Raw genomic sequence first — 25,900 nt, 5'->3', positions numbered from 1 at the left:
AAGAAACTTCAACCTCTATTTTGTTATTGTAGCAATTAATTACTTTCACAATAGGATTTGACCTAACGAAAGATCCAAAAAATGGCCTAAAGAAGTGACCTTCTAGTTGAGACATTCAGGATGAAAAGAGTTGGTCAAAGTGGGTGGTAAGAATACTGGAGCTGAGGAAATAGGTAGTTCGAGTTTGGTCCAATTGAAGAAGTGGAAAGGACCCAGAAGATCTGCAGCAGAAGGTTCCAGGAAGTACAAGCTGCTGGAGACGAGGTTGAGAGGTAGACAGGTGCTAGATCATGGGAAACCAAAAGAGGTTCTCCCCTTTGTAAGCCAAGAGAAGGACAGTAGGGGTCTTCCTAAGGGAGATAAATAAACCCTTGGAGATTATGAGAGGTGGAGTAGTAGGTTGGATTTCTAAAGTTACCTGTTTATACTAATAAGTACAAATGTGCAAGAATATGTCCTGTCCTTCATTTCTGTGAATGACCTAATCAGCCTTACTAGCCATCACCCCTTTCTCTGTCCCTCACTCACTATACCCTATTTTCTAGGTATCAGAGATCAAAATAAGCTCAGCTATTCCATCAAAGGTAACTTTGGTGGCTTAAATTATGGTTTCCTTAGGCTGACTCTAGTTGAGCATTTGGTTAAATGTTCAGACCTTCAGATTTTCTTCCTCTCCATCTTTTCAAGTTGGTATCTGAATGTCAAGGGGCTTTCTTGACCTCAGACCCTCGAGTCACCCTCTTGTCCTCATAATTTCTGTGACAGGGTGGGTGGTCTTCTCTGCTCTGCCTGAACCTCTCTGTGGTGCAGCTGAACTTTCCTGGCCTCTTGACATGCAATCACGTTCTCAGCTGTAATTCCATGCTGTTGTCTCTGGTGGTCAAGCACAAGTGTCTAGGCATACGCCTCTCCAAGCAGATGAGATCTGGGTCTCTGTAGGAGGAAGATTAGCATCCAGCTTAAGCTTCAAGTCCCTTTGCTTGTACAAGTCCTGGGATGGGCTTTAACTTTCAAGACCCTGAAAGAAGGGTCCACTTAATAATGTGGTCAAATAATTGACTATTATTATAAAAGTTGTACATATAAGACTTATTCTTAAAGAGAGTCTCCATGTTGTATAAAGTTCAGACTCAGAAAATCCTCATCTACCCCATTCCTGTTAAGCATCTGTTTCATTCAACTCCCAGGCTCTCTTATGTGTCCACCTAGGTACTGAGTATTCTCATCTTCTGCCACTAGAGTCATCACTCATTTCCCCAGGAGGTTGGCTTCCAAGCGTTAACCCCATGCACCTGCCATGTTGCTCTTCTGGAATTCTACCAGTTAGGCAGGCCAAAGCTTCCTCCCTTGTGGGGATCAGCCTGTGAAAAGGCTTGCATGAATGGAAGGAAGTACTGATCAGCTCTCTGTTGAAGGAAATAGGAAGCACAAGCTTGTATTTGCAGCCAGATCTTCCAGCGCTTCCCTGGTGGCTCAGCTGTTAAAGAATCCACCTGCAATGTGGAAGACCTTGGTTCGATCCCTGGGTTGAGAAGATCTCCAGGAAAAGGGAATGGCTATCCACTCTAGTAGTCTGGCCTGGAGAATTCCATAGACTGTATAGTCCATGGGGTCACAAAGAGTCAGATACGACTGAGCGACTTTCACTCTCTACGCAGTCATAGGTTACTCTCCTTCATCAGCCTTGGGTTTCCTTATATCTACAGGGTCAGGGCTTTGAGATCAGTATAGTCTCTAATTTAGTCCAGGAGTTGCATCAGGTTCAGATACAGGTCTGTATATACAGATTGTTCACTGACTCTAAAAAAATCCTTGGTAAGCCCTTACATGTATTGAAGTCCAGTACCTACTACACTAGCCACTCTAATGTCAAAAGAAACTGTGATTTATTTCCTGTATGTAATCTAAATTGCTTCACATACAACCTCTCCTACCCTCCATTCTCTAAAAGTAGTTTTATCTTGCTAGCCAGATTTAGATATAAATTGGATATTTAGATACCCAGATATAGGCACACTGCAGTTTAAGAACATGGAAATAGGGGCAGGAGGAAAGATAGGCCAACAGCTTGTTTCTAAGAGTTAAACTGAATTAGGACTTGAGGTCTCAAGGAAAGCCCTACAACCTGGCAAGGAGTGACATCACAGCAAAATTTTGGAAAGTGGCAAGAAAGATAAGCATGGAGGAGTACTTCTGGCCCCTCACAGCCTTCACAAAGTGTTAGGACATCCAGAAGTTTCCAGGTGTCCCAGAAAGTGGTTGCTTAAGTACTGAGGGGACCTCTGGACAAAGAGTAATGTCAGGAAAAACAGCTCTTCAAGTGAAAGTCTTTGGTTTCTAGCTGGCAGTCAGCAGAAATGGATGCCTTCACATGTCGGATGGTCAGAGAGGACCTGTTAACCATGCCGACAGGTCAGACGTGCCACCGTGCACCAAAAACCAGCGAGGAAGATGGTTGTAGCAGTGTATGGGTGTGAAGCACCTTGGTACAGCTGCCCATAACCAGAAAGCCATCTTTCTGGCGAGTGTGTGGGTGGGGAGAGTCTGAAAGACTGCCATTTATCCGGAAGAGACTGAATCAACCAGAACAGGCCTTTAAAATGGACAGGGACTAAAAATACCCGAGACTGTGATTTTCAGTGGCAGGTGAGGACTTCTGCCCGAGAGCACTGCCGCCTGAGCACGCTAAGCTTGAGGGCCTCGCCTTTGTGGAAGAAGCTCGATGACTAAAGCCCTCAGGGCATGAGTCTGGGTAGGGAAGGTGCTAGAGACATAGGAACAGTACACCAAAACATTGGCTGCGGTTGTTGGTTTTTTTTTTTTTTAATATTTTTCTGTTTCTTTTTCATTGGAATATAATTGATTTTACAATGTTGTGTTAGTTTCTGCTGTATGACATCACGAATCAGCCATTGTTGTTGTTGTTCAGTCGCCCAGTCATGTCCAACTCTTTGTGACCCCATAGAGTGCAGCACGCCAGGCCTCCCTGTCCATCACCATCTCCCAGAGTTTGCCCAGTTTCATGTCCATTGCATCAGTGATACCATCCAGCCATCTCATCCTCTGACATTTTCCCAGCATCAGGGACTTTTCCAATGAGTCGACTGTTCACACCAGGTGACCAAAATACTGGAGATTCAGCTTCAGCATCAGTCCTTCCAATGAGTATTCAGAGTTGATTTCCCTTAATATTGACTGGTTTGATCTCCTTGCTGTCCAAGGGACACTCAGGAGTCTTTTTCAGCACCACAGTTTGAAGGCATTAATTCTTTGGCAGTCTGCCTTCTTTACAGTCCAGCTCTCACAACAGTACATGACCACTGGGAAGACCATAGCCTTGACTATACGAACCTTTGACAGCAGAGTAATGTATCAGCTTTTCAACACACTGTCTAGGTTTATCATAGCTTTCCTGCCAAGAAGCTGATGTCTTCTGATTTCATGGCTGCAGTCACCGTCTGCAGTGATTTTAGAGCCCAAGAAGAGGAAATCTGTCACTAGTTCCACCTTTCCCCCTTCTATATGCATGAAGTAATGGTACTAGATGACATAATCTTAGTTTTTTTTAATATTTAATTTTAAGCCAACTTTTTCATTCTCCTCCTTCACTCTCATCAAGAGGGTCTTCAGTTCCTCTTCACTTTCTGCCATTAGAGTGGTATCATCCACACATCTAAGGTCGTTGATATTTCTCCCACCTATTCTAATTCTAGCTTGCAACTCATCCAGCTCAGCATTTCTCATGATGTGCTCAGTGTATAGGTTAAATAAACATGGTGCCAGCAGACATCCCTGTTGTACTGCTTTCTCAATCCTGAACCAATCGATTGTTCCATACAGGGTTCTAACTGTTGCTTCTTGACCTGCATACAGGTTTCTCAGGAGACAGGTAAGATGGTTGGTATCCCCATCTCTTTAAGAGTTTTCCACAGTATTTTATGATCCACACAGTCAGAGGCTTTAGTGTAGTTGATAAAAGAGAGGCAGATGTTTTCCTGGAATTTCCTTTCTTTCTCTATGAACCAACGAATGTTGGCAATTTATCTCTGGTCACTCTGCCTTTTCTAAATCCAGCTTGTATATCTGGAAGTTCTTGGTTCTCATAATGCTAAAGCCTAGCATGCAAAATTTTAAGCATGACCTGATTAGATGATTAAGCAGGTTCTGATTAGACCTGGGAGATGAGGCAATTGTCCAATGATTAGATCATTCTTTAATACTACCCTAAGGAGGGGATACATATGTATATATGTGTGTATATATCCCCTCCTTCTTGAGCCCCTCTCCCACTCTCCCATTCCACCCATCTAAGTTATCACAGGTTCCAGCCTTCTAGGTCATCACAGAGCACTATGCTGTATGACAACTTCCCACTAGCTATTTCACACATGGTAGGGTATATATGCCAGTGATACTCTCTCCATTCATCCCACCCTCCTTCTCCCTCTATGTCCACAGGTCCATTCTCTACATCTGTGCCTCTGTTTCTGCCCTGCAAATAGGTTCATCAATACCATTTTTCTAGATTCCATATATATGCACTAATAGACAGTGTTTGATTTTCTCTTTCTGATGGGCTTCACTCTGTAGTTGTTTCTTAAACGGTCATGCTGACTGCAGTGTGTAGAACAGAATGCAAGAGGAATGGATGCCAGGAAGCCAGTTTGAAAGCTGTTTTCGTATCTCTGCTGCTGATGGGTTTACTAGGATTTGGGCAGTGGAGTCAGAGAGAATTAGAAATTGAGAACTGATTATATGTGTGGGGGACAGGTGAAGTAGAAGGGCTCAAGGAGAGTTCCAGGCTTCTCTGGCAAGAGGTGCCCCTTCACAAGGTAAGGAGCCTTAGCGGGGGAAGTAGGTTTACAAGGAACTGCAAAGCTACAAAAAGGGAACAGAAACTACCTACAGTGTTAGAATTAACCTTGAAAATTGTCAGTGTCCAGAGCAAGGAACATTTTTGTTGGTAATTTAATGATAATGTTAGCCACTCATTACTATAGACTATAAATTCGATGATGCTAATTATCCTTCCATTCTGCAATTAACACTCTATTTTTTTAAAAAGTAATATTTGATGATAGACATACATGAGAGTGCTTCACTGCTAAACAAAGAATGACATAGGAAAGTATCAAATTAAGAAACATTTTTCCCTGCATGCTCTCACTCATTTTTCTTGAAATTATATTATCACCTTTGTTTTTTTTCTTTAATTCTAGCTAAAAATATATATATATATTCTACAGAGTTTTTTATTTTCCTGACCTCCTTAGTATGACTTTATCATGTTTAGCTCAGGTACAGTTAGAAACCTGTAGAATTCTTTAATGTGGATAGAGCGAACGACACAAACAAAAACTAAAGTGGAATATTCTCACACGTTCTCACTATTCCATATTCTTACAGTCCATGTGTCATAACACTTTCCTCACAGGTCAGATGCAGTTATCTGAACTCCAAGAAATTGCTGGTTCTCTTGGACAAGCTGTAATTTTAGGAAAAACCAATAGTATCCTCGGATTTAATGTCTCTTCCATGTCTATTACCGATCCAATCCCCAGTCCCAGTGATTCTGGCTGGGCTAAGGTAAGAAAATGCAACTAGAAAGATGCATTTTGCTATTTAAAACATTGCTTCTTTCTTATTTTAACTGTTCTTCTATTTCAGTATGGTACATGTCTTTCTAATTATTGCCTATTTTTTTTTACAGTATTGCCAAAATCATAAAGTAGTTGAAAAAGGAGTGTATCTTCTAAAAAAGTATTTATTGGTATAAAATGTGCTTTGCTTTGATTATTTACAACAGTGCTTCATGAATATGCTCTAGAGGAAATATTGTAATAATATTGACTTCACGCCTTGAACATACTTTTAACAATGAATGTTGCATTTAGCCTGGCTAAGACGAGTTTGCTACTGAATGTAGTTTACCATGTGATAACCACTCTACGGCTCATGACCATTCACAGGTGACTGCCCAGCCGGTTGGAAGGTTTTCGTTTCCTGTTCATCATGTGGCCCTCGTGTCTTCGCTCTTAGTGATCACTCAGCCGGTGGCGACACAGCTGGGACAGCCATTTTCTCAACAGCCGTCAGTAAAGGCAGCAGATTCCGACGTAAGTTATAACTCAGAGATTTATTTAAGTGGACGAATGAACTTATCAGTTCTGGAGGGTGAGCCAGCTTCACTAATCCTGGTACACCAGCAACCTGGGAATGGCACTGCCTCTTCAAATTTGGACTGTTATCTATGAATATCGTCTTTTACTGTTTTTAAAATGTGCCTTTTCTGTGAACTTGTTCCACAACTTTTTATTTGAACTTTTTGTGCAGGAAAAGGAGCATCTGTAGATGTAAAATTTGAAATGAGACATTTAAAAAGATGAAGTTCTATATATCTTTTTTTTAGGAAAAAACAAAAGAAGCATGGTAACAGGCCAATTGTTGTAATTCTCTACTCTTTTTTTCTTTAGGGTAATTGTGTATCAGTTGGGATTACTGCACTAGCTTTGAAGGCCATACTAAAGGACTCCAATAATAACCAAATCAGTGGACTTAGTGGAAACACAACAATTCCATTTAGCAGCTGTTGGGCCAACTACACAGATCTTACTCTTCTTAGAACAGGTGAGTGTACTATTTTGGATCCTCACATGTATATCCATAAATAAGGATAATTATAATTTCCTTTTAATGAACGAAGTGGTCTATACTACTATGGTCAATAAATTATAGAAATCAGAATGTCTAGCTTACAGAAATATATCTAATATGCAAAACAAGGTGAAAAATAAAATAAGCAATTAAGAAAATTAAAACAGGTAATTTGAAGATGTAGATCAAAATTATATAATGATTCATATTTTCTTTCTCATCCATGTGTAATTTTTCTAAGTTTTCTCACTATGTGAGAATTACATTTTACATGTATAATAAGAAAATTTAATATATAGAGCTTTCAGTTCAAGAAAAGCAAAGGTAAGATAGTGTCAGGTAATTTTAATGTCCCATGCTAGAGTTCAGAGTTGGGCTGGAAAGTGGGTTCTAGTCTTTCTATAAGCCAATGCAAAGGAGAAAACAGGAGCATTTCCATGATTCATGGCTCTCTAAAGATAGAACAGTCGCTCTGATGAATTACAATTTGCTCTGAGATCAGAGCAAATGTCTCCTGTGAGTTCTCATGGAGTATACTCATGATCTCTTCAACATGGTTAACGTAAATATGGCCACAACTCCCACAGCGAGGTTTCTTATGTTATTTCCATGTGGACTGATGGCATAGCTTCAATTGGTAAAAGCCTTTCTACTATGGCAAAAATGATTTGTCCAAAAAATAGGTCTCTAGTGATGACAGATGAATCAATGTCAAAAAGAAGGAAACAGACTCTCTGTGTTGGAGACAGGCCAACATTACTCTGTTTACCTCAACCCGGGGCTCATTTAGGACCTTTTAGGCCCTAACTCCTGAAAAAGTTTTATCTCAGCCCTCCCTTTCCTCACCAGTGTTATTTCAAACACACACATACTAAAGGTCAGAATAAAAGCCACAGTAGGGCTTTCCTGGTGGCTCAGTGGTAAAGAATCCATCCATGTGCCAGTGCAGGAGATGGGTTTGATCCCTGATCTGGGAAGATCCCACATGCCACAGAGCAACTAAGCCTGTGTACCACAACTACAGAGCCTGAGCCTTAGAGCCCATGCTCTGCAACGAGAGAAACCACCGCAATGAGAAACTCTCGCACTGCAATTAGAGAGTTGCCCCCGCTCACCACAGCAATGAAAACCCAACACAGCCAAAAATAAATTCTCTTTAAAAAGCCAAAATAAAGAGTCAGAGAAGTTAAAGAAATTCTAACAATAATCTGGATTTTTTTTTTCATAAGAGCTAAATAGCAAAAGCTAAAATCATTCCAAAAGAGAGAAGCTTGATCTTCCTACTGGGCAGCAATATCTCAACCTAGAGTTTGATGGAAATCAAATCCGGTGGCAATGAGTTCAACATTGTGCTCTGGGGCAAGAACCTGGAGTGTCCTGTAAGTTTCAACAGTCAGCCTCAATGATGGGACCTTTCTATGGGCTATGAGGCACTTGACAAGAACGCCATCTGAGAGAAGGTTGCCCACCTCCCCAGGAAGGTGGACTCAGAAGGTTCCCAGCGGCAAAGACCCAACCTGAGGATCAACGTCTTCATACTAACACTTTCAGTGGCAGTGTTCCAAAGTAACTGGGGGGAAAAAAAAACAAACATAAAAAACAAAGTAACTGGGATCACTGGAGTGCTGAAGCAATAATGGAGATTTTGGCACTTTTCATGATAACAAAATAGTGCTCTCCTTTTACCCAGTAAATTTTCCTTTAGAGTTCAAAGCTTCCCTTCGAGTGTCTATCTGTTATTTCTAATTCTCTTCCTCCCTCCCTCCCTCCCTTCCTCCTTCCTTCCTTATTTCTTGCTTTCTTTTTCCCCATGAGGTGTAGGCTTTCAGTTCCCTGCTTCTGTACAGTAAGGAAGGTCAAATATAGTCATCTTTTCATGATTTTTAGATTGGTTAGCCAGTTTGTAGATTAAGCACTGTAAAACTGTAAAAAACAACAAAGCATATGCAAGAAAAGTGATGAACTGTCTTTCCATTGCTCCTTGGTCAACTGTACAATGATCAGACAAGGCTCAGCACCCTCAGCTCTCTTCCATACTGTCCTTTGTTTCAAACAGCCAGTCCTGGGCACTAGGAGAGAACCCCTAAGAAGTAGGTATTGAGGTTCCAGAAAGAAAATCTATCCAGAGTCCTCCTGTCCATAGCTGATGAGCAGATAAAAGTGAAAGTGTTAGTTGCTCAGCCCTGTCTGACTCTTTGTGACTTCATGGACTGTAGCCCACCAGGCTCCTCTGTCCATGGAATTCTCCAGGCAGGAATACTGGAGTGGGTAGCCATTCCCTTCTCCAGGGGATTTTCCTGACCCGGGATTGAACCTGGGTTCCCTGCATTGCAGGTGGATTCTTGAGCATCTGAGCCACCAGGGAAGTTAACTATAGCAGATAGAACACTTCTCACTCTGAGCCCCTCTCTACACTTGTTTATATTTCAATTCATTTGACTCAGTTTCCAAAAGTACTTCATTAGGGGTTATACAATATTTGTAAGTTGATGAAAACCCAGTTGGAAGTGTATGAAAACAAGCAGATAATCAAAGGAAGTCAAACACTGCTGATTTTTTTTCCCCCCAGGGAAAAATTTTAAGATTGAATTTATCCTGGATGAGTCTGTTCGGGTGGAGTCCAGGCCTCTCAGCCTGGCCCCGCAGTCTGTCTCCAGCCCAGGCAGTAGCAGCAGCGGCGGCGGCAACAGCAAGGCATCCACGGTGGGCCCAGCTGCCCAGAGAGTGACTACAGTGATAAGCTGTCTGGTGGGAAGAGTGCTGCTCCTGGAAGTATTGACGACTGCAGTTGTGACATTGAACGTACTCTAGGTAAGCATGCTACATGCTGTTTGTCCCCAAATACTAAAGTATCAGAAAATGCTTACTGAATAAAGACAGCAGCGTGGCACCACTGTGGACACAAAGACAGTCTCAGCCACTAAGAAAGTTGTTGCCCACCCAGCAGAGGCGGGGGTCGGCGGTGGCCTGCTGCAGGGCTGGGGGCACTGAGTGCAGCAGTGCATGCATGGGACCTTTTGAAGGAGGTCACCATGATCTTCATTACCTCCTTCATAGTTTGGCCCCAGGTCAAATAACAGGAAGGGAACACAGTCCCACCCATCAGCAGAAAAAGATTTACTGAGCATGGCCCCACCCATCAGAACAAGACTTAGTTTCTGCCTCTGTCAGTCTCTCCCATCAGGAAGCTTCCATAAGCCTCTTATCTTTCTCCATCAGAGGGCAGACAGACTGAAAACCTTGATCACAGAAAACTAACCAATCTGATCACATGGACCACAGCCTTGTCTAACTCAGTGAAACTATGAGCTGTGCCTCGTAGGGCCAACCAAGACAGACGGGTCATGGTGGAGAGTTCTGACAAAACGTGGTCTACTGGAGAAGGGAATGTCAAACCACTTCAATATTCTTGTCTTGAGAACCCCATGAACAGTATGAAAAGGCAAAAAGATAGGACACTGAAAGATAAACTCCCCAGGTCAGTCGGTGCCCAATATGCTACTGGAGATCAGTGGAGAAATAACTCCAGAAAGAATGAAGAGACAGAACGAAAGCAAAAACAATGCCCAGTTGTGGATGTGACTGGTGATGGAAGCAAGGTCTGGTGCTATAAAGAGCAATATTGCATAGGAACCTGGAATGTTAGGTCCATGAATCAAATCAAATTGGAAGTGGTCAAACAGGAGTTGGCAAGAGTGAACATCGATATTTTAGGTATCAGCAAACTAAAATGGACTGGAATGGGTGAATTTAACTCAAATGGCCATTATATTTACTACTATGGGCAAGAATCCCTTAGAAGAAATGGAGTAGCCATCATAGTCAACAAAAGAGTCCGAAATGCAGTACTTGGATGCAGTCTCAAAAACGACAGAATGATCTCTGTTTGTTTCCAAAGCAAATGATTCAGTATCACAGTAATCCAAGTCTATGCCCCAACCAGTAACGCTGAAGAAGCTGAAGTTGAACAGTTCTATGACCTACAAGACCTTCTAGAACTAATGCCCAAAAAAGATGTCCTTTTCATTATAGGGGACTGGAATGCAAAAATAGGATGTCAAGAAATACCTGAGGCAAAATTGGCCTTGGAGTACAGAATGAAGCTGGTCAAAGACTAACAGAGTTTTGCCAAGAGAACACACTGGTCATAGCAAACACCCTCTTCCAACAACACAAGAGAAGACTCTACACATGGACATCACCAGATGGTCAACACCGAAATCAGATTGATTATATTCTTTGCAGCCAAAGATGGAGAAGCTCTATACAGTCAGCAAAAACAAGACCGGGAGCTGACTGTGGCTCAGGTCATGAACTCCTTATTGACAAATTCAGACTTAAATTGAAGAAAGTGGGGAAAACCACTAGAGCATTCAGGTATGACCTAAATCAAATTCCTTATGATTACACAGTGGAAGTGAGAAATAGATTTAAGGGATTAGATCTGATAGACAGAGTGCCTGAAGAACTATGGACGGAGGTTCATGACATTGTCCAAGAGCAGGGATCAAGGCCATCCCAAAGAAAAAGAAATGGAAAAAGGCAAAATGGTTGTCTGAGGAGGCCTTATAAATAGCAGTGAAAAGAAGGGACACAAAAGGCAAAGAAGAAAAGGAAAGATACACCCATTTGAATGCAGAGTTCCAAGGAACAGCAAGGAGAGATAAGAAAGCCTTCCTCAGTGAACAATCAAAGAAATAGAGGAAAACAATAAAATGGGAAAGACCAGAGATCTCTTCAAGAAAATTAGAGATATGAAGGGAATATTTCATGCAAAGATGGGCTCAATAAAGGACAGAAATGGTATGGACCTAACAGAAGCAGAAGATACAAGAAGAAGTGGCAAGAATACACAGAAGAACTATACAAAAAAGATCTTCACAACCCAGATAATCATGATGGTGTGATCACTCACCTAGAGCCAGACATCCTGGAATGAGAAGTCAAGTGAGCCTTACAAAGCATCACTATGAACAAAGCTAGTGGTGGTGATGGAATTCCAGTTGAGCTATTTCAAATCCTAAAAGATGAGGCTGTGAAAGTGCTGCATTCAATATGCCAGCAAATTTGGAAAACTCACCAGTGGCCACAGGACCAGAAAAGGCCAGTTTCCATTCCAATGCCAAAGAATGCTCAAACTACACCACATTGCATTCATCTCACCCGCTAGCAAAGTAATGCTCAAAATTGTCCAAGGCAGTCTTCAATAGTACATGAACTGTGAACTTCCAGATGTTCAAGCTGGATTTAGAAAAGACAGAGGAACCAGCAATCAAATTGCCAACATCTGTTGGATCATCGAAAAAGCAAGAAACTTCCAGAAAAACATCTACTTCTGCTTTATTGACTATGCCAAAGCCTTTGACTGTGTGGATCACAACAAACTGTGGAAAATTCTTGAAGAGATGGGAATACCAGACCACCTGACCTGCCTCCTGAGAAATCTGTATGCAGGTCAAGAAGCAACAGTTAGAACTGTACATGGAACAACCAACTGGTTCCAAATAGGAAAAGGAGTACATCAAGGCTGTATATTGTCACCCTGATTATTTAACTTATATGCAGAGTACATCATGAGAAATCCTGGGCTGGAAGAATCACAAGCTGGAATCAAGATTGCTGGGAGAAATATCAATCACCTCAGATATGCAGATGACACCACCCTTATGGCAGAAAGTAAAAGAAAAACTAAAGAGCCTCTTTATGAAAGTGAAAGAGGAGAGTGAAAAAGTTGGCTTAAAACTCAACATTTGGAAAACTAAGATTGTGGCTTCTAGTCCCATCACTTAATGGCAAATAGATGGGAAACAATGGAAACAGTGACAGACTTTATTTTGGGGGGCTCCAAAATCACTGCAGATGGTGACTTCAGCCATGAAATTAAAAGACGCTTGCTCCCTGGAAGAAAAGTTATGACCAACTAAGACAGCATATTAAAAAGCAGAGGCATTATTTTGCCAACAAAGGTCCATCTAGTCAAAGCTATGGTTTTTTCAGTTATCATGTATGGATGTGAGAGTTGGACTATAGAGAAAGCTGAGCACTGAAGAATTGATGCTTTTGAACTGTATGTTGGAGAAGACTCTTGAGAGTCCCTTGGACTGCAAGGAGATCCAACCAGTCCATCCTAAAGGAAATCAGTCCTGAATATTCATTGGAAGGACTGATGCTGAAGCTGAAACTGCAATACTTTGGTCACCTGATGCAAAGAACTGACCAATTTGAAAAGACCCTGATGCTGGGAAATATTGAAGGTTGGAGAAGGGGACGACAGAGGTTGAGATAGTTGGATGGCATCACCAACTCAATGGACATGAGTTTGAGTAAACGCCAGGAGTTGGTGATGGACAGGGAGGCCTGGCATGCTGCAGTCCATGGACTTGCAAAGAGTCAGACATGACTGAATGACTGAACCTAACTGAACTGAATAATTTAGAAGGAGAATGAAGTATTTCAGTACTAAAAGCCAAGACTAAATTTAAAATTTAAAAAAAAAAGTCAGGATGAAGGGAAACAATAAGGCTGCCTTTCTGGGAGGGTGGCAGAACAACTGGAGCCTGGGGCTTCAGGAAGAAATAATCCATTCTTCCCTCCTCCTGGTAGAAGCTAATTAGAAACCAGCTGTCAAGGGAGAAGCATAATTTGAAAAGTCTCAACCCTGCCTCTTGTAGATAATAGAGAAGATGGGTCTGGAGCTGAGGGATCAAAGGTAAAGAGCAGCACACAAGTTATTGTATTTTAATGCCAGTTTTTTTGTCCCCAGAATTCTAGTAAGAGTAAAACTTGCTGTCCATTTTATAGTAATGTGATAGGTACTGCTTAAGTTCATTTCTTTCTTCCAAGAAGCATTAAAATACAAAGTATAAGTACTGCTTATTATTATTATATTTGTACATTATTATTATATGTGTACATTTTGTGTTTCTTCATTAAACACATTTTTTTTCCTAATTATCTTCACTGACTTTCTCCCTACCTATATCTTACAACTTTGGAATTTTACAAAATTCAGAAAATCCTATTTTCAAGTCATTGGTAAATGATATTGTTCTTGGTGTTTTTTAGGACTTTTTTCCCAGATGAAAAAGTTAACAGCTTCCCCTTTGCTACTAAATAATCCATAATTCTTCAATTAAGACATGAGAAGACTTAAACACTGTCTTAGTCCTTTCAGGCTGCTATAATAAAATACCAAAGATTGAATGGCTTAAGAACAACAGAAACTTATTTCTCACAATTCTGGAGGCCAGAAGTCTGAGATCAGGATGCAGCATGGTCAAATAAGGGCCCTCTTCTGGGTCACAGACTTCCTCTGTATCTTTATGTGGTCGAAGGAGCTGGAGAGTTCTGTGGGGTCTCTTATAAGAATACTAATCGCGTTCATGGAAGCTCTGCCCTCAAGACCTAAGCACCTATCAAAAGCACCCTAATACCATCACATTGGACATTAGGTTTTAAAACATGAATTTGAGGTGGGGCTTCCCTGGTGGCTCAGCTGGTAAAGATTCCACCTGCAGTGTAGGAGGCCTGGGTTCAATCCATGGGTTGGGAAGATCCCCTGGAGAAGGGAAAGGCTACCCACTCCAGTATTCTGGCCTGGAGAATTCCGTGGACTATATAGTTCATGGGGTCGCAAAGAGTCGGACACACAACTGAGCGACTTTCACTTTTTTTCCCATTCAGATGGGGTTTCCCAAGTGGCGCTATTGGTAAAGAATATGCCTGCCAATGCAGGAGACTTAAGAGATTCCTGGGTAGGTCCGATTCCGGGGTGGGAAAAATCCCCTGGAGAAGCAAATGGCCACCCACTCCAGTATTCTTGCCATTCCGTGGACGGTGGAGCCTGGCGGGCCACAGTCCATGGGATTGCAAAGAGTCAGACACAGCACGCACTCACATATTCAGATCATAGCAACTGTTGATGAAATTCTGTTTTTCTTTTCTAATAACTTTGCATTCTGAATTAACAGTATTTTAAGAGAGTTGTGAAATTATACTAAATAAAATAAGAAAACTTCAATGTGAAAACTACAATGTATAAGGACCACTGTTCTCTCTCCACAGTTCCACACAAGAGCAGCTTAAATTGGTAAACTCTGAAATACTGATTTTTGTCTTATTAACCATTCCATGAAATAGTAAGAAAGTTAAAATTAATTAAACATATTTTAAAATCACACTATATGTTCTTAAAAATTGTTTGTATTGTTTTGCTTTTCAGGAAGCAACTGAAGTGCTATTCTGAAGAACAGGTTGAAAACACAAATACAGAAACTGCTTATTTAGGAACTGTTTTGTTGCACACCAATAAAAAGTCTAATGTTTTCAAGAAAATATGCTAAAAATATTTTTATAATATATAAAATGTATTACTTAGCTTTAATCACAAAAATCAAATTTCTTCAAAATATAAATTTCTTTTGCTTCCTTGTGTTTGTATGTTATTTCATTTTTAAAACGTTTAGAAATATTTGATTTGTAAGTGATATACCACCTCCAAGTTGCTGTCCCAACAGACCATAAAATCCTTTAAAAAGTTGAAAGAGCTGTCTAGTTTTGACTCGATTTCTCTAGATCAGATTGAAAGCATTCTGAATTTTTATATTGTACCAGGGGATCTATTTTTCTCTATCCTCATAAGGCTCTAATTTCCAATGATCTAAGCCATTTTAATTTCTAAAGATTTTGGAGAAATGAGATTGTTTTAAACCCCCCCCTTTTTTTTTTCAGACAAAGTTGGTATTTTCAGATCCACAGAAATCCCAGGAATTCTAGATTATTCTAGATTTCTGAGTCTGCCACCCCTGGCCAGTCTTCTAAGAAGAGCTTTCCTGGTGTCCTTTGTTTGAACAAATCCAAACTCCTCTGCTAACCCCTTCTTCCCACTCAAAACTGTCACTATGAAGAGTGTGACCTCCTGCAACCCAAGATTACACCAAAAGAGATACTTATTTTCAAGAGAGAAAATTAGAGAGTGCGAAAAAGCCTCAAATTACCATAGCTAAGTTAACCAAAAGCTCTCATACTATAAAAAGTGCACTTTCTACTCAGAAAAGTCTAAAGGAAATGCTCAGTTTAGAAGAATAACTCTAATCAAGGCTTTGTGGCTGTGTCGAGAGCAAGGAGAAGTGACATTCACAAGTCACCTTCCAGCAAGTGACACTCAGGAAGCATGTGAAACAGCTGGGAGAATCCAGCGGGTCCCAGAGTGCTTTCTACAGGGTACCATTCCCTAGAATGCTCACCCCATGTCGTTGCTAATCTTGCTAAACAGAAAAGTTATTAACTTACCATGTAATAAAACCAGATATTTTTGTATACATTTACTTTGTGTACATTTACTCGATAACAGGCATTCTAGTGAGAAGACTAAAGGAGTAAAATGCTGTCCTCACCTTCCAAGAGTCTGCAGGGTAATTGGGGAAACAGTAGTAGAAAAGGTGATATGCAATACAAGGAGGTGTGATGTGGTACCCAGGAGAGAGACGTAGGGTGCTGGAGGGGTACGGTGGAGGGGCACGGCTGGAGGGAGGGATCCTGTGAGAATGGAGATGGGTGAGGGACAGATTCCAGAAGACGATGATGCCTGAAATAAGTGGTGAGATAAACATGAGATTAGCCAAGTAAGAGCGTTCTGACAGAAAGTGTGGGGGTAAGAACGAAGGCTGAAACACGAGATGGCAAGTTCCTTGGAGGTAGTGAGGCTCTTCCTTACTCAACATTTTTGTTGCCATCGTATGAGATGTCTGAGACTAGTAGACGCAGACTCAGTGTTCAGTGTATGAATGCCGCACGGAGCTTGGGGAAATCAAGAAGCCGTCTGCCGTATGGGCACGGCCGTGTGTCAGACAGATGGCTAGCCCTGCGCCGAAAGCTCAGCTCTGTGGTCTGTTGATGACCTAGAGAGGTGGGATGGGGGGTGGGAGTGAAGTCCAAAAGGGAGGGGATACTTGTGGCTCAGCAGTAAAGAATCCGCTTGCGATGAAGGAGATGCAGAGACTTGGGGGTTCAATCCCTGGGTCGGGAAGATCCTCTGGAGGAGGAAATGGCAACCCACTCCAGTATTCTTGCCTGGAAAATCCCATGGACAGAGGAGTCTGGCAGGCTACAGTATATGGGTCACAAAAGAGTTGGACACGATGACTGAGAGGCTGAACAACAACAAAGATGTATACACATGACTGATTCACTTCATTGTATAGCAGAAACTAACACAACACTGTAAGCAACTATGCTCCAATTAAAAAAAAAGAAGAAGCAGCCGTCTGGTGTTACTGGAGCACCAGTCTACTCCATGAGCAACAGCTTTCATGTCCAGAGAGCAGTGATGAGACCACACCACTTGTTGATTGAGGACACTAATAATGCCCTCAGTTCCAACCCCAGAGAGGTGAGAAAACTCTACCACTAAAATGAGGAGGAGAGAGAGAGACTGACAAGAAAGACTTAAAAACCAGATTTCCTAATGAAAATCCAAGGTACTCTCCATTTCACAACACTTCCTTTTGCTTGGAAAACTAAATTCCAAGAACTACAATTGTGACATCTAAGGAACAAATTCCTACATTTGGCTTCTGGAAGAGATGCAGAAATCTTCACATCTAAACACTGTGGAAGCCACAAAATTGATCACTAGTAGGCTTTCCTTACCTCAAGCTGTATTCAGTCCACTGGATTTTTTAAAAAATTTTCCATAGATTTTCAATAAAGAACTTTTCTAATGTAACAGAGCAAGGGCTCGTGGGCCTGTGGCACAGAAAGCCAAACTCTGACAGGGGGTGTTTGCAACAAAGTAAGGGTTTCTTTGCAGGGTGGCAAGCAAAGAGAAAGGGCAGCTCAGAACTCCCCAGTGACTTTTAAAGAAGAGTTAGGGAAGATAATTAGGATGAAGATAACAGGGTCTCAGGACGCCTCATCAGCTCATGGACATTCTGACTCATTGGCCGGTGGTGAAGTAACAGAGTGATGTTTCAGGAATCTCAGTCTTCAATTGTCTGGCTCCAGCCTGGGGTATACGTGCTTGTGGCTAGAATGCAGTCACCCTCCTCCACTGGGTGGGGGTGACTTAGATTTTACTGAGCAACTGATAGATATGCATCAGATTGCTTTATATATTCCTTCAGGAGGGACTGGAAGTCTTGTGACTCTACTGTTCTTATCATTAACTTCTCCAGTTTGCTCTTTGGAACATGGCGAAGTCCTAGGAGCCTAAAGCGTTTCTTCTACAAACAAGAAAGGGGGGATATGAAGGGACTTTTATACCTGGGAAGACTCCACAGGGTTCTGCTTGGTTTTAGTCCCCCCTCTTTCTTTGATACTCCTCAATCCTGAGGGGAACAGAGATAGGACAAGAAAGGGGAAAAGATCTGGGATAGAAATATTCACCATAATCTCAGGGGAACTCAGTTTTAAGAGGACTGGATTTCTCTAGACAAATTATTTGAGAGTAAAGGGAATTTCTAAAAATTTGCTTCTTAGCCACAGACTTTGTTAAAAAGTTTCTGATTTAATTTCTCTAGGTTTCTGGCTGTCTGCTTTTAAAAATTTTCCTAAAATTATTATAGTGATTACGTGCTCAGTCGCTCAGTCGTGTCCAACTCTTTGCAACCCTGTGAACTGTAGCCCACCAGGCTCTTCTGTCCATGGAATACTGGAGTAGGTTGCCATTTCCTACTCCAACAGTTATTATAGTACATACCCATAATTATTTGTGCCAGAAAAATTGCAGTTTTAACTAAGACTTTTTAAAATGCTTAATTGTTAAAAATCCATGGGCAATATGTCTTTATATAGCCTTCATTCATAAGCTGGCTACTTAAAAAAAAAATGTTTCTCTGAACAATTCTGCCTGACAAATTTGTGTTTAAATTTTTAAAAATACTTTTTAATGTAAAAAGTGGCTACTTAGCTGTTGAGCAAGTCATTAAAAAATACTTTGTATATTAGCATTGCTTCTTCAGGATCTGAAAAATTCATAAAGTAAATCAATATGATGTTCCCATCTTGGTCAATGTAAGGAACAGAGAATAAGGAAGTAATAATATCTTCCTGTATTTCTGATAATAAGTGAAACATTTATTCTTGTACAACTGTCTACTCTTTTCTAAGTTCCATCACCTTTTGATCATTGCAGTGATTTCTGGGTAGTACATCTAATTTTACCTCTTGTCCACTTTATCCTAAAGAGTGCTATCTAAAATGCTACTACTACTTCTAATAATAATAATTAGAGATTTACCACATCCTTACTGCACTGAGTGTTCTACATGGATGCTTTCCTTACATTTTTACTATTAGCTTATTATCCCCTTTTCCGGATTAGGAAACAAAACCTAAAAGATTAAATCAAATGTCCCAGTTCACAGAGCTTTTAACAGTAAAGCTGAGATTCAAATCTAACTCCAGATCCCAGCTCCAATATTTAATTGCCTCCCACTTTTCCCCAAGTAGGAGAAAGTGTTTCACTGTGAAGAGAGTTTTTAGAAAAACATATTTAGGTCCAAATTCCTGTTCAAATTGTAGGTTTATGTTTTACCACCTCTGTGCCCTCAGGCAAATTCTTAGTCTCCTTTATCTTCAGTTTCTTCACCTGTATAATATGGAAAATATCTACCTTGCTATGTGGACCAATCTGAGGACTGATTACATCATACATAAGGCATCTAACACGATGCCCAACAGGTGGTAAGCTCTCAGTAATGGGTGGCCACTCCTATGATAGTTACGACTGTAATGTTGCTTATATTATGTCAATCGCTGGCCCATTAGGCTTCTTCTTACACCAGAACAGTGCCTAGCACGTAATGAACACAATGCAAATCTTATTAGAATCATTGGTGGGCACAATGCCATGAAGAAGAGACTATTTCTCATCATTGAGTGCAGTGAGGAGTGACCAACTTGGGTACGGTGAGTTATGAAAACAGAAGAAATCTTGTGGCATATTCTAGAAACTTACCTTAAAAGATGGCTGTGATGCATTCCTTTGCCTTTCTCCAGCCTTTCCTGTTTTTCCTGCTGCACGGAGCAGGGTGCCTCCTTGGACCAGGAGGGCAAACACCAGCCCCTTTGGGGAAGGTGTAGAGAACTGAGCTGAAAAGAGTTCGGGTCCCTGACAATACCAGCCTTTGCTCTTTCAGGGTTGCATTACTACTTGATCAGAGACCCAGTCCTAACTGATATGTCTCCTGGTTTCATCAGGAAAAATGTGAGCAGAACAAGAAAATAGGGAATGCACCCTCCCTACAGGGGAAGATAGGCAGAGACAATGCCGGGGGAAAAAAAAAAAAGAAAAAATTCTTTCAAATTGCACATATATTTTTAACCTTTTTATTTTGAGATAATTATTTGAGATCATCACATGTCACTTTTTTTCAAATAATTTTACTTTATTTATTTGGAGTTGTGCTGGGTCTTCGCTGCTGCACGGGCTTCCTCTACTTGTGGAGAGTGGGAGTTACACTCTAGTTGAGAGGTATGTGAGCTTTTCATTGTGGTGCTTTCTCTTGTTGCAGAGCACCAGCTCTAGGGAGCAAGGACTTCATAGTTGCAGCTCTCGGGCTCTAGAGCACAGGTTCAGTAGTTGTGGCACACAGGCTTAGTTGCTCCGAGACATGTGGGATCTTCCTGGACCAGGGGTCGAACCCGTGTCTCCTGCATCAGCAGGCAGATTCTTTACCACTGAGCCACCAGGGAAGCCCCAGCATATACATCTTTGAAATTATTATGTGTATCCTCCAAAACTGAGATGCTTAGCCCGTGACCTGAATCCATGGTGTATTTGGTCTGGGAAAACCATTGGAGGGTCACACCATTCTCATTAGCAGGCATTTTCAGTTTCTTCAGGTTGGCACTAGCTGAAAAGAAGTGTCCAAGCTCCAGTGAAAGAAACATTAAGATTTATCTCCCCTGACTTTGCCTTCCCTGAAAGTAGCTGCAGACAACATGTTTAAGACCAAAAAGAAGGGGCCTGCTGTCTGGGGTTACAGTGGGTACCTGGATACTGTGGGCAGTCTGCCCAGCTACAAACCTCTTCCCACATTACTTGCAGGCTCTGATATACCAGTCTAGTTATTATGATCAGATCTTGCTAAAATTAAAAACGCTCTTAGGAAAAACTGTTCTTCCAGGAATCCTGTTTACCCATGACAAACTGACTTTACTAGAGAAATTACTCTCGGTTAAGGTACTTTCGACTCCTCTAACATGCTTAGCACACACTGTACCCATGGTAAGTGCTGAGTAAACTGTTTAATTAAGTAAATGAATAGACAGTATGATGAAACTTTTCTTCAATAAGATTTTTGAGATAAAAAACATCCTACCAAAATATATATTACAGAAATTGTACTTCATCCTGACTTGATGTCTGAGTATTTCAAATAACTGTATAAAATTCACACCCAGTTAGAGACCACTAGTTACAGTTTCCATGGTAATGGGTCCTGTGCTTATGAGCAGAAAAAGATGATTCCTTTTGGGCAAGATACTTGAGTGTGTCTGGCTATGTGGCAAGAGTATTTTCCTTTGGTTTTTCTTCAGAATAATTTATGTATTTAATCAGATGATCCTTTATACATGTAAATTCTTCCTAGGAAGAGGGAAAACAAATTAAGTTCTTTATACTAGAAACTTCTAGGATGATGATAATATGGATTAAATTCTCACTTATAAAATGTTTAATTTCACATAAAAATTAAAGCAAGGAATACATATTCCATTGTGAGGAGGTAAGTAGTTTTCACTGTAAGAAATGTGCATCATGTACAAACAAGTCCCTTTAACAAGAAGTATTGCTATGTCTAATATTTTAAAGGGCCAGAGGTGGTCAGAGAAAGATCCAAGAGCAGCAGTTTGAAATTAAGAAATTGAAAAGCAAAAGTCAAGACACATATCGTCCTAAGGTGAATTTGAATTGATGGACAACAGCAACTCTCTATTTTGAACAGGAGCATTAGCATGAAGAAGTATGTGCTTGAAAAATATTTGTATTAATCGTGCAGTGAAGCACCAAGCTGAATTAGAAGATCAAAGATCATTACCATAATCCTGGTATGCTAAGATAATAGATAATAGACACTGAGAAGAAAAAATGGACAAAATGTGGCAATGGATGCTATTATGAGAAAAATATACCATAAGTAATAAGGAAAAGACCAGAGAAGGAAGAAGAGGGTTGAAGGTATTTTTGTTCTAACAACTGCTCTTTCACCCCATGTCTTTAAAGCTAAGGAGGCAAAGGAGGTGGGGGGTGAACTCAGAGCTTAGCTTCAAAGCTGAGTGTTTCCTCCTCTTTTCACCTTTGTAACACATTACTGACAAATATGTCTAGTTCCAGTTGCTAATGACAGAAAATTCATTTCTGTGTTCCTTGTGTTAGGTAGTTAGAGTAGGAAACAGTCCAGAATGGCGGTGGCTAAAATATAAGGAAGGGAAAAGCCCGAAAAAAACAGAACAAAGGAAGATCTGAGGATCTCAGGTAGAACAACACTCCTGGCTAACCCAATTTACATAGGGCAGGCCCAGGGAGAGGAAAAGACGTGTAAAAAGAGGAGCCAAAGGGCCAGGGGTTGGTGGTCTCTCTCCGCTCGCTGGGGCGCTCTTCTCTTCAATCCCTCACGCCTTGAAGATGGATTTTCCTGCTATTTTCTAAATAAAATAGAGCTGTAACACTGATTTGTCTAAGAGCTATAACACGATCTGTTCGAGACCTGACAGCTATAACATGGTCTGTCCAAGACCGAGAGCTGTGACACGCCGAGGGCTTTAATGTCCGTCATTCCAAATCTTTGTTGTGATGAGACAGAACCGAGGAGCATACACTCACCTCACACTGGAAGGACTTAGTCCTTGGCTTGTACACCTAAAAGCTTTCATTGATTTTACTGCTTTGTTTCCAACACATTTCCATGTACGTTATGCCCCTTACTTTGCAAAAAAAATCCATAAGGCAGGAATGATTAACCTAATTTTGCAGAAAAGGCTCAAATTTGTTCAAGATCAAAGCCACAATGTCTATCATGCTGTAGCATCAATTAGGTTTTCATTATTGATTCAGTGTTGTTTTCTTTTTTTTTTTTGGCTGTGCTATGCAGCTTGCAAGATCATAGCTCCTGGACCAGGAATCGAGCCTAGGCCCATGACAGTGAAAACACCAAGTCTTAACTAGTGACTTCCCTATTTAATTTTTAAATTTTCAATTCACATACAGGATAAATTATATTATAAACTGTAAAGTTATATTTGTTGAATGCATCTCAACATATTTATCATTAGAAATAATAAATGGCATTAGATCGCTAGACTTGCTCAGATCAAGTCTACTTAACTCATAATAAAGCTGAACTATATTATAGCTCTAATAACAATATGGACAGCGCCAATGGCTGAACCTCTCTATTGAAACATAACAGTGAAGAGTTCATGCCATTTTTTTATATGAATTTATTTCTAATCTATGATTAGATTATGTCTAATCTAATAACTGATTTCTCTCCATTCCTATCCAGACATCTTCTGAAGGGACCTGGTAAACTCTTACTTATTCTTAAACCTTGGATCTTCCTGTATTTAGCAATAAAAATTACTACTAATTGAAGCTATGCTATAGAAATAACTATGATGAAAAATATTTATTTAAATGTTTCACAGAATGTTAATTTTCTTTTAATAAAAAAGAAATTAAAAAGCTGCTTCAGGGTTTTTTATTTCTCTATTAAGCAATGGTAATTTTGTATATTAAAAATAAGTTATGGTTTTCCATAATATTAAAATGTACCATTTTGAAAGCAAGCAAAATTCTATAGACGGAAATATCAGATCAATCCATTAGAATTATCTCCAGATAATTCTTTGCTTTCAAATTTATCTGTTCAAAACTGTCACTCTATAAGCTGTAAGGTTTTGTTTTGCTTGATCAAGAAATGAATGTGACTTTATGATCTATATTCAACCATGAACAGCTGCTCATCAATAAAAATTCATTAATGTCAGAACCATGCTTTCCAGGTGGCACAGTGGTAAAGAATCTGCCTGTCAGTGCAGGAGGTGCAAAAGACACGGACTCAATCCCTGGATCAGGAAGATCCCCTGAAGTAGGAAATGGCAACCTACTCCAGTATTCTTGCCTGGAAAATCCCATGGACAGAGGAGCCTAGTGGGCTATGGGGTCTCAAAAAGTTGGGCATGACTGAGCGACTGAGCACACAAATGTCAGGACAACAGGTCTATGATTGTGCTTGAGGAAAAACCATTCCTTTAATGAAAAGTCAGGGAACTGAGTTGGGGAAGATCTGGAAGCCTTACACTGCGTATGCACGGGCTGCCCTACCTCCCAGGCAGGATGAGAGATCAGTTGTCAAGACACTACTCAGAACCTGGAGAGCTCAGAATAGGGAAGCCTACCCAGGCTTTGAACTGGGAGACTAAGTGGTGTGTTGGAAGCTGAAAGAATGAAAAAATCAAGCTGGTCATTGGGAACTGGGCAGGCAAATCAGAAGCCTTAAAGTGGGCAAAATGGTCCCGACACAGAGCAAGTAGAGTTAGTTGTACCCCATGAAAGAGAGGGCTTCTCAGGTGGTGCTAGTGGTAAAGAACCTGCCTGCCAATGCAGGAGTCATAAGAAACTCGGGTTCCATCTCTGGGTTGGGAAGATGCCCTGGAGGAGTGCATGGCAACCCACTCCAGTATTCTTGCCTGGAGAATCCCAGGGTCAGAGGAGCCTGGCAGCCTAAGGTCCATAGGGTCACAAAGAGTCGGAAATAACTGATGTGACTTCACATGCACACACACATGAAAGAAAGGCAATCCAAAAAGAGATATCTCACATATCAGGTTCTATCCCTTATGCTCCTCCCATTTGACATTTGGTGGTCAGTGTCCTTACCCCATCCAAGACTAGGGCAGAGGACAGGACTTCAAACTGCACACTCCCAAGAGTGGTCCCAAGCAAGACCTCAAATTATCAAGACTTAATTCCCAGTTATGGGGTTAATGCTCAACAACTAATGATGACTTTTAAATATTCTTTTATAGGTGTTTTTCCCTGGTGGCTCAGCAGTGGAGAATCCATCTGCCAATGCAGGAGACATGGGTTCAATCCCTGGGTTGGGAAGTTACCCTGGAGAAGGAAATGGCAACCCACTTCAGTATTCTTGCCTGGGAAATCCTATGGACAGAGGAGCCTGGCAGGCTACAATACATGGGGGTCGCAAGAGTCGGACACAACTTAGCAATTAAACCACCACCACCACGTGGGTATTTTTAGAGCAAATTTTAAGTTTGCAGTCTTTAGCAAGATTTCTGTTTGTTTTCTTATTGTGCTGGAAAACAAATATTCATTGTTTCTAGAAAAATATGTATCTTTTGTTTTGCTTCATTTGCAAATGGAAACTTTAATAAAGAAAACTGACAAATAATTTTTAAAAAGAAGAAAAGACAGAGGAGCCTGGCATGCTGCAGTCCATGGGGTGGCAGAGTCCGACATGACTTAGCCACTGAACAACAACAACAAATAATAATAATAAATAGCTTGAAGCAAATATACACATCACTAACGAAAAGCATTTTGAAAATACGTTCGTATCAAGATGTAAACTAGTCTGGATTAATGGATTTGGGGAATCAAAAAAAAATTCTAGAAATTTTGAATATTGGAATTTAGGCATTTGAAGAAATTAAGGGCTAGAACAGGTGTTTAAGGGACTGTGGAGGGCAGAGTGGACTTCAGGAGCTATGGTTACTAGGAATGATGTAGTGGTAATGTAGTAGTAACAGCTCTTATTTAAGAACATTTGCTATACACCAGGTCCTGCCCTAAGAGCTTTGTAAGCTTTGACCATGAAGTAGGCACTATTACGTCCATTTCACTGATGAGCAAAATGAGGTTTAGGAATATAATACCTTATTCAAGGTTGTTACATAGAATAAATCCAGAACAAAGTCATAAACATTCTCTTTCTTCCCCCTCTTGAGTGTAAATAAGTTAAATTAATAGAAATATGGTACAGATTTGGAGGGTAGAAGGGGTGAAGATATTAATACTATAAAGTAAGATAGGGAGATAAGTATTGGTTAGGGTAACAGAACAAGGATCATCAATTCAGTTCAGTTCAGTCGCTCAGTCGTGTCCAACTCTTTGCGACCTCATGAACCGCAGCACGACAGGCCTCCCTGTCCATCACCAGAACAAGGATAGTGGTAGCCAAACAAAAGAAGAAAAAAGGCTGGTTGGGGAACAATTTACAAG

At 40.7% G+C, this 25,900-nt stretch overlaps 1 protein-coding gene across 1 annotated transcript in view; it reads left to right on the top strand.

Annotated features, from left to right (window-relative positions):
- PKHD1L1 (PKHD1 like 1) overlaps positions 1-15,688 on the top strand; it is a 169,930-nt gene extending 154,242 nt beyond the window's left edge. The window contains exons 74-78 of the mRNA XM_043483981.1: positions 5,435-5,586; positions 5,970-6,116; positions 6,474-6,627; positions 9,224-9,465; positions 14,876-15,688. Coding sequence (XP_043339916.1) covers positions 5,435-5,586; positions 5,970-6,116; positions 6,474-6,627; positions 9,224-9,465 — 695 coding nt within the window. The 3' untranslated portion in view covers positions 14,876-15,688. The remainder of the gene's footprint in view (positions 1-5,434; positions 5,587-5,969; positions 6,117-6,473; positions 6,628-9,223; positions 9,466-14,875) is intronic.
- Positions 15,689-25,900: the final 10,212 nt, after the last annotated feature.

This window comes from Cervus canadensis, chromosome 12 (assembly GCF_019320065.1).
Source record: "Cervus canadensis isolate Bull #8, Minnesota chromosome 12, ASM1932006v1, whole genome shotgun sequence".
Classification (NCBI taxonomy): Eukaryota; Metazoa; Chordata; class Mammalia; order Artiodactyla; family Cervidae; genus Cervus; species Cervus canadensis.
Note: the sequence above shows the minus strand (reverse complement) of the source record. Positions and strands in the feature narration are given on the sequence as shown.